General features: G+C 34.8%; 1 protein-coding gene across 2 annotated transcripts in view; it reads left to right on the plus strand.

Annotated features, from left to right (window-relative positions):
- Positions 1-13,139, plus strand: part of LOC149774594 (exonuclease 3'-5' domain-containing protein 2-like) — a 62,241-nt gene that overhangs the window by 16,984 nt on the left and 32,118 nt on the right. For both annotated transcript variants that reach the window (XM_089945080.1, XM_089945079.1), the window contains exons 5-7: positions 2,494-2,605; positions 4,581-4,823; positions 6,797-6,980. In XM_089945080.1, coding sequence (XP_089801206.1) covers positions 2,494-2,605; positions 4,581-4,823; positions 6,797-6,980 — 539 coding nt within the window. The remainder of the gene's footprint in view (positions 1-2,493; positions 2,606-4,580; positions 4,824-6,796; positions 6,981-13,139) is intronic.

Here is a 13,139-nt window from a genome sequence, read left to right on the forward strand (position 1 = left end):
TTCTACTTGTACTATTCCCACTTCTATTCTTACTACTTCTACTTGTACTGTTCCCACTTCTCCTCCTACTAAGCTACTTCTACTCCTATTCCCACTTGTACTCTTACTACTTCTGCTTGTACTGTTCCCACATCTACTCTTACTTCTTCTACTTGTGCTATTCCCACTTCTACTCTCACTTCTTCTACTTGTGCTGTTCCCACTTCTACTCTTATTTCTTCTACTTGTACTGTCCCCACCTCTACTCCTACTCTTTCTACTTGTAATATTCTCACTTCTACTCTTACTACTTCTACTCCTGCTATTCCCACTTCTACTCTTACTACTGCTACTGCTTCTACTCCTACTGTTGCTACTGCTATAACTAATACTGCTGCTACTGCTTTTGCATCTACTACTCTCACTTCTACTCATATTACTCCCACCCTTACTCTTACTACTTCTACTGCTGCTACTACCATTTCTACTCTTAATACTGTGACTGCTATTACTCCCACTTCTACCCCTACTGTTCCCGCTCCTGTTCTTACTACTTCTACTCCTACTATTCCCACTTCTACTGCTACTACTTCTACTGCAACTGCTAATACTTTTGCTCCTCCTACTACTAATATTCCTCCTACTCATACTCTTACTCACTCTACTATTCCCTCTACTTATGCTCCTGCTCCTACTTCTCCCTCAACTACTAATCCTGCTCTTCTAATTACTTCTATACATCCTACTACTACTTCTGCTCTTACTCCTATTACTATTCCTTCTCTTACTCCTACTACTCTAACACTACTTCAGATCTTCTACTACTAATCATACTACTTCTACTCATACTATTCTATCTACTTCTACTCCTATTCCTGCTACTACTACTCCAACTCTTACTCCTCCTACTAGTCCAACTAGTCTTACTACTTTTACCCCTCCTACTACTACTCCTACTCCTACCACCGCTTATACACCTACTCTTCTTACTATTTCTAGTCATATTACTCCTACTCCTACATGTCTGCGGCATCATGAACCAGTGCTAGACATCACTATAAACTGCCACACTGCAGACATCATAGTGATATGACTGAAAAATTGTTAAAGCTAAGTTAAAAATCCAAATCACACGCACACAAATCATACTGCTAATCCTTCTCATACTCCTCCTCTTACTACTACTATTCATACTCCTCCTCCTCCTCCCATTCATACTCCTACTCCTCCTACTACTACTATTATTCATACTCCTACTCCTCCTACTACTACTAGTATTCATACTCCTACTACTATTCTTCATACTCCTACTCCTACCATTCATACTCCTCCTCCTACTACTACTATTCATGCTCCTACTACTACTACCATTCATACTCCTCCTACTACTACTATTCATACTTCTCATACTACTACTAATAATCATACTCCTACTACTAATACTACTATTCATATTCCTACTCCTCCTACTACTATTCATACTCCTCCTCCTCCTACTACTATTCATACTCCTACTCCTCCTACTACTACTATATTCATACTCCTACTCCTCCTCTTACTACTAGTATTCATACTCATACTCCTACTCCTACTACTATTCATACTCCTACTCCTATTACTACTACTACCATTCATACTCCTCCTACTACTACTACTATTCATACTTCTCCTCATACTACTACTATTATTCATACTCCTACTCCTTCTCCTACTACTACTACTATTCATACTCCTCCTCCTACTACTAGTCATGCTCCTACTCCTCCTCCTACTACCATCCATACTCCTCCTCCTACTACTACTATTCATACTCATACTCCTCCTCCTACTAATACTACTATTCTTACTCATACTCCTACTACTACCATTCATACTCCTACTCCTCCTACTACTACTATTCATACTCCTCCTGCTGCTACTATTCATACTCCTCCTCCTACTACTATTCATACTCCTCCTCCTACTACTACTATTCATACAACTACTCCTCCTGCTGCTACTACTACTATTCATACTCCTACTCCTCCTACTGCTACTACTATTCATTCTCTTACTCCTCCTGCTACTACTGCTACTACTACTTTTCATACTCCTACTCCTCCTCCTACTACTACCATTCATACTCCTACTACTACTACTACTACCATTCATACTCCTCCTCCTCCTACTACTACAAGTACTACTATTCATACTCCTACTACTATTCATACTCCTACTCTTCCTCCTACTATGATTCATACTCCTACTCCTCCTCCAATTACTATTCCTACTCCTACTCCTCCTACTACTGCCATTCATACTCCTCCTCCCCCTCCTCCTACTATTCATACTCCTACTGCTCCTCCTACTACTACTATTCATACTCCTCCTCCTCCTACTACTACTATTCATACTCCTCCTCCTCCTACTACACCTACTCATCCTACTACTACTATTCATGCTACTGCTACTACTACTTCTACTACTGCTAGTACTTATGGCACTAGTACTACTACTGTATTTATATGTGTTCAGTCCTAGTTTTGGCCTTCAAGGATTGGCATATGGAGTGTTGGGTTTGTCTCTACCCAAGGAACAAGAAGTCAGGTGTGGAAACTGGGAGGCAGAAGCTTTATCACCAGAACAGGTACGCTAATAATAAATGTAAAATGTAAGTTTGCATCAGATAAACAGGTAAACTAATAATAAATGTAAATTGTACGTTTGCATCAGATAAACAGGTAAGCTGATGATAAATGCAAATAGTACATTTGCATCAGATAAATAGGTAAGCTAATGATACTTGTAAATAGTACATTTGCATCAAATAAACAGGTAAATTAATGATAAATGTAATCTCAAGTTATTGAAAAGTTATTGTCAGTTGTGAAGATATTTCTGAATCCATTGAACACATGAACTAGTAGATTTGTTTGACTCATGCAGTTTTGTTATTAGGTAAATTTAACATCAGATGTGATTTGCTATGTCGGCTTGTATATAATGTGTGACCAATTGTAAACATTGCCAACCCAGATCTCCTAGGACATTATCTATTCCATTTATGAAAAACTATTTAAAAAATGAGAAACAATGAAGAGCTAGGATTTATCAATTTTGGACTTTAGTTTGGCTTCTTGAGAGATGGGAGAATTTATTCAGTATCTCAGGCATTTCTGTTGTTGCTGTTGACACCAAACACATGTGCCTTTCATATTTAGGTCATGTTATTTGGATACTTTTGCTTGCTTATATAAGTTATAGTCATCAGAGTCAATACAGTGAATTTATATTCCTTGGTTGTTTTCTGTTGTTTCCTGGTTATCACTGTGTAGCTTTCCTAGGTGTCATTTAATGTTGCTTTCCTGGATATCACTGTAGCTTTCCTAGGTGTCATTTAATGTTGCTTTCCTGGATATCACTGTGTAGCTTTCCTAGGTGTCATTTAGTGTTGCTTTCCTGGATATCACTGTGTTGCTTTCCAAGGTGTCATTTAGTGTTGTTTTCCTGGTTTCACTTTTTGTAGTTTCAGAGGGTATTATTTGTGTTGTTTTCCTGGTATCATTTTTTGTAGTTTCAGAGGGTATTATTTGTGTTGTTTTCCTGCTATCAGTTTTTGTAGTTTCAGAGGGTATTATTTGTGTTTTTTTTCTGGTATCAGTTTTTGTAGTTTCAGAGGGTATTATTTGTGTTGTTTTCCTGGTATCATTTTTTGTAGTTTCAGAGGGTATTATTTGTGTTGTTTTCCTGGTATCATTTTTTGTAGTTTCAGAGGGTATTATTTGTGTAGTTTTCCTGGTATCACTTTATGTAGTTTTGCAAATTAAAAAGACATTTAGATCTTCACTCTCTGGAAAGCTCAAAAGTATGTGACCATTTCTTTATGATGTCATTGATATGACTTTACTTTTATCTGATTCTGTCATAGCACTGTGACCTCTGTTAATGTTGAACATAAAATGACAGTTGCAGCTTTTAGGCTTTTATTTAATAATGAAAAAGAAAACGCTTATAAATGCAAGTACTGCAACACCATAGCAAAAGTATATCACGTTGATTGACCTCTACATCTTAGAATTTCCAATCTGCTGCATTTTTCAGTCACAATAATCATACCTTACATAACATGATGTGACACATGAAAAATACAGTTTTTGACTCCCAAACATCAAGAAAAACATGACTTTTAATAAATAATAGAGCTGGATAGAGAGCAAAAAGGATATTCCTTGACCATAATGATGTATGCCTTCAACCTGTAAAAACAGTAAATTGTCCTGCCTTGTGCTTATTTAAAATCATCCTGAATACAGTTTACATAGTTGATTGTCAAAGAGGCAAATGAAATATAAGGCAGTGAATGTGTATAAAATGCCCAGAGACAATAGAGATTTATTTTGTTTTAAGCTTGAATTTACAGTCATTTTTTTAGGCTTATACGGGTTTATAACTTATTCTCGATGATGTTGCTATTTTTGTTCACTTGCATTTAACCCCATCACCTTATGACCACAAAACACACTTTATGAGTTTCAGAAACCTCACAGTACTGTCTGTGAAGTTGGCAGGTATGGTTTATGTGCTGATTAAATATATAAACTAAATGTAAATGTATAACCCAGGTTGAATATGCAGCAAATGATGCCATCATCGCTGTGGATATCTTCATACAGCTTGTCATAAATAAGATCCTGGGTCATAACCAGTCTCTCAAGCCATATAATGGTCAGATAAATGTGGATGAGGTGTCATTCTGGAAGTCAGCACGCACACTGTGTCAGGGAATTGTTGATATGACATACAAGAAACGCTTGGATATGAAAAGGACATGTACAGTTGGGGAACAAAATTCAAATTCATGTCAGGTATTGAATCCTCTTGTAATTTAATTAAGATTTTAAAAATAATTTCACATACTGATTATCTGTTTAAATAATTTGATATTTGTGTATGTGTTGATGAATTATATATTAAACAGACATGCCATATTGAACACTTGGGATCACGATTCTCATAAGATGTTAAGAAATCTGTCATATATCTTAGGTCTCTTTCCTTAGTTGTGTATATGCAAATTTCAGTCAAAAAATCTTCATGTAATTGATTTAATTTACCCTTTTTTCTCTCATTAGTTTATCCTTTTATTACATTGATATGGGTAATAGTTTGCAAGTTTAGTGTAATCTTCCAAAATGGTGTAGGAGAAATTATGGATGCAGTTATAGTTGTTAGTTGGTTTTCATTTGCACTTCAAACACATTATTGGTTATCTTATACCAAGAAAATAGGAGCTAAGTGCCTTTCCTGAAACCACATAAAGACAGAGAAACTGGGACAGCCTTGGTGGGTATCAGACCAGTGCACCATGAATTAGTGTCTGATGCTAATTGTGGATGAATGGATGGATATATGAGAATCAAGTAATACACTATATATCCATGCATCAGGCATCATGCCTCCTATTCTATTAGGTAGAATTACCCCAAACAATACTCTATATCCATGCATCAGGCATCATGCCTCCTATTCCATTAGGGAGAATTACCCCAAACAGTACTCTATATCCCTGCATCTGGCATTATGCCTCCTATTCCATTAGGTAGAATTATCCCAAATAATACTCTGTACTCACATATTCAGGCATCATGCCTCCTACACCATTAGGTACATTTACCCCAAAAATAAGTACTGCTATAACATGTTTTATTATCATATAGATTTAGATATAACATGGTCACTGTTTGGCTTCAGAATTGTTATGGCTTCACCAGTTTCTCCTGACTGATTTATGAATTACTTCAGAGTTTGATTGCTCCAAATAAATGAAGGCTAGATTTGTTATTCTGGCAAGATGTGTTATAGTTTTGAAGAAAAACACTTGTAAAAGCATTTTATCATTCTTTACATGAATAAAGATATGAATAGTAGTTCAGATGTGTTCATTCTTGATGAAATTATTATGGATTCACTGTTATTGAAGCACTGTGGTCATCAAGTGAGTACACACATGGTTTTGAGGGATTTAGCACCATTTTTTCTAGCATGTGATAAGTTATACATGGTGGCCAGAATTTTTTGTTGGAAGAATAACTTTGAGTATGTATCACTAAGATGTCTACATTGTGGCAGTTTATGGTGATGTCTTGCACTGGGGCATCATGCCACAGACATTTAGCATCATGTTCAACCCAGTCACATTATATTGTGACACCAAGCCAACCAGTCCTAACTAACCTCTTAATGCTGAATGCCTAGTGAGGCATCTGTTAGTACCGTCTTTGGTGTGACTTGACCAGGGTTCAAACCCCCAACCTCCTGCACCCGAGGTGGATGCTCTAACCACATAGGCCACTGGAGTGGTTGAAAACCTTTGAAAGACCTCCATAAGAACCACTAACCCACAGGAAACTGCTTGCAATCTGCTGTAATTATTCATGCTATCCAGTTATCAATTTTCTTATACTTGCATGTTCCAATGAAAGTTTATTTGCAGAAAATTAAATATCAATATATGTAATCACTATTTTTTTCCGCATTATTTTTTGCTTAATATGTGTTAGTTTGAGTTGGTACCTGCTTTATCTGAAGCCTTTAGTTTTGCATGCCTCCCCTCCCCACCCCCATTTCCTAGCAGATACATGGAGAACATTTTCTTTAGCAAACTAATGTGTCTTTTGACAGTGCATGTTGTGCTACGTAGCAAAGTGGAATTCTTTGGATCATGACCATCATTTCCCTGTAATATGTCTACAAAATCTTGGAATCTTTCCTGGCAAAAACATCAACTATTGCTTATTCTTATGGTTTTGATATACCAAGTACATTCTTTGTTTTATAGCGATATGAAGAAAATGCTCTTAGAACAAACAAACAGCTGCCAGAACAAAGGAAGAAGATAAGTTGTTACACTTCCAGACAGCGCCCTCTGTACTACAACTGTCGTCTGCTGGCGCCAGATGGAACAATGTTAACAACATGTGATATCAGGAAGGCGGAATGGTACCTTGACAAAGGTTTAGCAGGTAAATAAAACTGTTCTAGATTGATAGCTAAAGACTGGTAGGTACTTTACACCAAATAGAGCTATTCTGGAAACTTGTTTTTGAACACAGAACTCAATCTCTAGCTGAAAAGCGAAATTCTAGTTACAGAGTTAGCATCATGGGTCCTAGTGCTAGTTCATTCCAGTATGTAGGTATCCAGATAAATGTCTTGTTATTAGGTATAACCTCAGTTCAATTTTCTATGCTGAGTATAACATATGATAGGACAACAGCTTGGAGTCAATGTTTTGAAACAGGCTTACTCTAAACAGTACTTTTACAGTAACGTTACCTTAATGAGTTTATATTTAATTTGTATTGTGTGATTGACCATCCATAATCTAGGCTAGGAGTTTGGTGTACCTGACCAATACCTTTTTTTTGTGAACAACATATTGCATAGCAAATTTTTGTCTTTTATTGTAGATTCCATATTAAGATTATTATTTGTAGGTAAACATATTTATTTGGTTTTGAGTTAGATACGGTTTGATTCTGACCCTATAAGATTACAGAAACAAATTTTGTTTACATTTTGATGGAAATTTCCACTAGGATGGCCCTTATCCTCTGTCTTCTTATTGTGACTTATTTTAGAATTACTCATTCCTACTTTTACATCTGACTAGTGGAATCAGACTTTTAGTTGTGTTCAGTTTTAATTTTAGAGGATTTATTTATTTAAATTATTCATTGGAATTACAAAATGCTCTTTTACTTAGGGCTAAATGACTGTTTTGTGATTATTTTGAATTCATATAGAGTTGTTTTGGATTATATCATTGTGATACATCAATATTGTTAGCACATCAACACTATTCCAGGCTTTTGATAGATCAGCACATTCAAGATGGGAATTAATTTGGAACACCAATGGAATTCATTTGGAATTCTTTACTTTTGGACTTGTAATAGAGCTGTAGGAATATTTGGGATTTAATTCACAATACTGTGCAATTTTTACTTTGTATACTCAGGAAATAAATTATTTGTTAAATTTTACTAAATTTGGTTTTTGCTCATTTCTGTTACTTAGTTTATGACCATAGTGTTGTAACAACAGAATTTGGACATAAGTTCTTAGCAATGAGAAATTAATGTTCAGGAGTATTTTAATCCATTTGTAAATGTAATACATTGACTGAAACTCAAAACCTATGGCAGCAAATTCATGGTAAACTTTCCAACATTTTAAAGCAAAATTTGGAATATTCAGAGGTACATTTAAAAGGAAAGATTATAATAGTTTTGATTGTTTTCACAATGTGTTGTCTGGCATAGAATATATTTTGAATTGAAGATGACAGACTAATAGGTTCTAGGACATGTTAAATTGTGTGTAAAGGGTACACAAGCAGTAATTTTTTCATGACACTTCCTGCTCTCTGACAGCATTAGTCTGCTATATGGGTACTTATAGTAATTAGTGTAAATTATTGGTACAGTACCTCCGTATATTCATGGTCTGTGCTTGCAGAACAAGTCAATGTTGTTTGTTTTGTTGATAACTCCTAACAGACTGTGCATATCCAGATTTTCTCTATGCTTTATGTGACTGTAATTCTAGGTTTAATGTAGTTTGCAGTTGGACTATGCTTATATACGGTAATGAAAATTATTGTTTTTATGTAGTTTGCAGTTAGACTGTGCTTATATATGATAATGAAAATTATTGTGGCTGTTGACAGTGTTGGCAATATTGGACTAATTACCTGTTCACATTGCCAAATAGAAACATTAAATTAGTGATGTGATTATATATTGCCATGACGACATACAATCCTCACAGTCTGTATGAGTGCTAATACAGTAGTATGTTTACTATAATCAGTTGTGACTTTGTGTGAGTAACTTCATTTGATACATTTTTGACAGATATAATAACAATAATCTACAGGTCAGTGGAGAAAAAGTAACTGGAGCTGTAACCTTGCATTGGCACTTGGCTTATGCTAGTGTTTTCAGTGGGTTTTGAATGACATGTTACTAATATCGTACACAAAGTGACTTGATTGGTTAACCTTGTTAACACTCTGGTGGCCATATTTCTGATGAAATTTTTATGAAGCTTGGAAAATGTGCTATATAAATAAGGCAGCAGGGAAAAAATACTGTTTTAATGGCTGTATACAGCACATACCATTTTACAGTTGAAATCTACTGCTTTTGAAACTTAAGAGAAATTCTTTTTTTATTTTGAAAAAGAAATGTTTGTTTTGCACTTTCTATTCACATATTACAGAATCCAGTCAGAAATAGTCTACTGGAGGCCAGAACTGCTCCGGCAGTGTAACAATCTGTGCCATGATGCATGCTAAGAAATCCAGTTAAGACTGGATGTGTAAACAAAGAATTGTTAATTGATTACCTTATTGTTTTAATTTGGAGAGTTTATGGCCAAAAATGGGGTATTTATTAAGGCATTATAAGTATTAAGGATCAAAGGTTTTCCTTGATGATTTGTGAATCTTTTATTAGAAATTGGCTGATCTTTGTCGGAGATGAGATAAAATAGATACCAACCATAAAATTATTTCAGCAGAATCACATTTAGTTTGTCTTGTTTAACTGTTATTGTGTATTTTTAGGATGTTTTAAAAGGAATATTTATGTACAACTTGTAGATTCATTTCTTGGTTAAATTAGAAAGCAGGATTTAAGTGTCTGTTTGCATAGTGTGTTTCACGCCAAGTCAGTTTTAAAATATGAATTGGGAGACAAAATGAAATAATGTCACATATGCAACATCGTCACATAGGAGTAATGATTCCTCTGTAACAAACATATCAACTTTGAAGGTCTTATTTGAGACTGGATAAATAGTTCTGTCATAGCTGTATCCCAATGATAATGAAAGAACTGTTCTCCATTCTTTAAATAATACAGAGTGATTCAAAGTGAAATCTGGACCAGAAACTATTGAGAGCCTGTAAAACTTAACAATCACAATGAATGTCATTAGTTGTCACCAAGTAGTGCATTTGTGAAATAAAAACTAAAAATGCTTGTGGACTTTGTAAAAACATTTTTGCTGGGAACATATATATGAGGTGGACATTGTAAAAGAAAAGCTTTGCAGTGAACATTTTGTTACATATATCTGATTTAATCCATATTTATTTTAATTTAATTGTTTGTCAGTTTTAAATTTTTTATTCTATTATATGCTAATATAATGTAAATTTATTCACTGGAGATTATATTTTTCCAGAAAATTGGTTGACCTGAATCATTCTTTTCATAAACACCAGGTGTTGGCCTGGATGCTGACCTTGATTCAGAATTAGTAAACAAAGTTCTATTTTTCTAATAAAATGATTGGTTGTTGTCAAGGTCATGATGGGGCTTTGGGTTTCAGATGTAAATAACTTTTTTTATTTTTTATTTCTTAAAGAAAATTATTGGTCTAAATCAAGGCCATATTATGTGTACATGATATAAACATGATCACGTGACCCCCCTTTTGATTTCGCAACTTGGTGGAATTTCAAACTGCGTCTTTTAATGCAATATAATTTTTGTTCTGTTGTTATAGGGTTTAATGTCATTTTTCAGCACATGATAGGCTATACATGGTGGCCAGTATTAAAGGTTGAGGAAGAACTTGGGGAGAAAACCCCGGAAAGAACCACTGATCCACGAGAAGCTACTGGCAAGCTTTCTCACATACCCACATTGGCTGAATGCTAGACTCGAACCCATGCAGACAGAGGTGAGATGGCAGTGATCCGTAACAGAGAGCGCTTTAGACCACTCTGCCACTCAGGGCCCCCAACCTTTGTTTTAGATAGAGATCTCTGTTTTGGGCTTTTACACTTGGTATCAAGTTGTTTTGTTTGTTGTAGCCAGATTTTTTTAAGTTAATTATCTTCAGATCATTTGGATTTCAGAAGGATTAATTCTTTATTCTCTGGAAATATTTGAAGATTGCTGATATAGTACCTTTGGAAAGATATTGCTTTCAAATTTAATTTGGATTTCCAAGACTGGAGTGCCATTATTTGTATTTCTACAAGGAACTGTGGATAAGCACAGTACTGACTACAGCATACGTCATTGTCACCCATCTTGGATTTTCCATCAGGATTCGAACTTGAAATTATTAGAACATTTGTTACTAGGACTTTTGCAAAATAATTTGTGGATTATTCTTAGATTAGTTTTGGATTTGATTCTTGAAACCATAAGTTCTTATTTTTTTCATTTTTACAGAATTTTTCCAGGGAAATAAATTATTTGTTAAATTTTAAAAAGCTTGTTGTTTTCACTCTTTCTGTGTTACTGTTTATTCGAGCCTAAACATGTAACAGTTTAACTGATAGTACCATGACTTGTTCATTAATTATTATTGGAACATTTGCGATCAGAATCTGAGATTTTCTTCATTTCCCTTAACATATATAAAATTTATGTTGATAAAAAATCCTACTCATTTAGACACCAATCTACAGATCAAAATTTTGAAAACTGATGGTTTGATGTCCTGGTTCTGTGACATGTATTTATACTTGTATCATTAAGATCTAAGACATGTTTAGCATTGAGTGAGATCCATGCAGACTAATGAGTTAATCTTTCAGTTGATTGGGTGATCTTGTTCCCAATCTAGATGTATTTCTGATTAGGTTTTGACCAAAACTGAAATATAATTATATCATGAAGATCTTGTATTGTTTCAGTAATGAGCTTATATGTATTTGAACAGCTGCCTTGCAGACAATGCTGCAGCATGTTCCATGGATTTACTCAATTTTATGGAGAAAATACTTAGTCCACAGGAAAGTACCTAAGTCATAAATGTTAATACGGATTACTTGTGATATTTGTTAATAATCTTCTAGATGTGTGTGTGCAGAGATTAGACAAAATGATTTTTCTGCCGTGGATTTTCAAATATGATGCATTCATTAAGATGGCTGCCACCAATCAATGATCAACTCAACTGCTTTTCATTACTTGCCATCACTGTACTCTGTATTTGTTGTGACTACTGCAGTTGATACATATAATAATATTGAAATATAGCATACTAATAGACTAACTTTATAATGACTATTTTTTATCATGGATTCATCGATCACATCAGTGTCAACTTTCTTACACTCTTTTGATTCAGAAAATGTTTCATTTGAAGGATTCTCTGATGTAGAGCAAGACCTTCCTGTTAAGGACTGTTTAAAGGTATTATCTACAATGTGAAACATTTAAATTCAACCAATTTCACAACAACATTTTTGACAACTGGATTTTTCCATCAGTTCCTGGAACAATTAAAAAGGAATTCACTTTTGATTCATCCAAGTCCAAGTTTACTATTACAACACATGCTGATGGACTAAAATGTGTACTTATTTTTATTTTTAATTGTGCTGAAAGTCTAATAGAAGTTAGGGGTTTAGGGTCAATGAAATGGAAAGATAAGAACTTCATCAGAATGGCTACTAATTTATTTTTAGAATCCCCTACCAGTGAGGATAGTTTCAATTCCACATGTTTATCAGATATAGTGGACTCAAATGAGAGATGTAGTCATAAAAACCAAGAATTATCTGATGAGAGTGCTGACAAATTTTCTAGGGTTCCTGCAATGAATAGTACTCCAACTATGATACCTATGCCACCTACAGAGGGCCCTACTAGAGATCATAGTCAGCACTCTCCATGTATGTGTAATACTGACCTGCTGCTGACTGTAATACAAACACTCCAGAAGCAAATGGGCAAGATGCAAAAACAGATTGATAAGCTAATAAATGAGAAGGTTAAATTAGCTGCCCAGAGAGAGAGAGAAACATTTGACTATCAGCAGACATTCACAAACCATTGGTCCTAAACATATTTCTCTAAGTAAAAGTGTACAGACCACCTGAAGTATTGCCAAAAGAAAACCCAATACTGGAAGATATAAAAATATATGATCTCTCCAAGTTTACTAAAATAGTCCTCTATATTGGAGGGAACAATGCCAGTGAAAGGACTGATCTAGAACTTTTTGAAGAACTATATGATCAGTTACATCCATAAGCAAAATCAAAGCTGTCATGTTGCATTGTGTGAAATGGCCCTCAGGGGAGATTGTGATATATTAGATATCAATGAGGTCATCTGAAGACTGGCAAGTGAATGAAAGTGTCATAT

This window comes from Sinohyriopsis cumingii, unplaced genomic scaffold (genome assembly GCF_028554795.1).
Source record: "Sinohyriopsis cumingii isolate HCF-2022 unplaced genomic scaffold, ASM2855479v2 utg000198l, whole genome shotgun sequence".
Lineage (NCBI taxonomy): Eukaryota > Metazoa > Mollusca > Bivalvia > Unionida > Unionidae > Sinohyriopsis > Sinohyriopsis cumingii.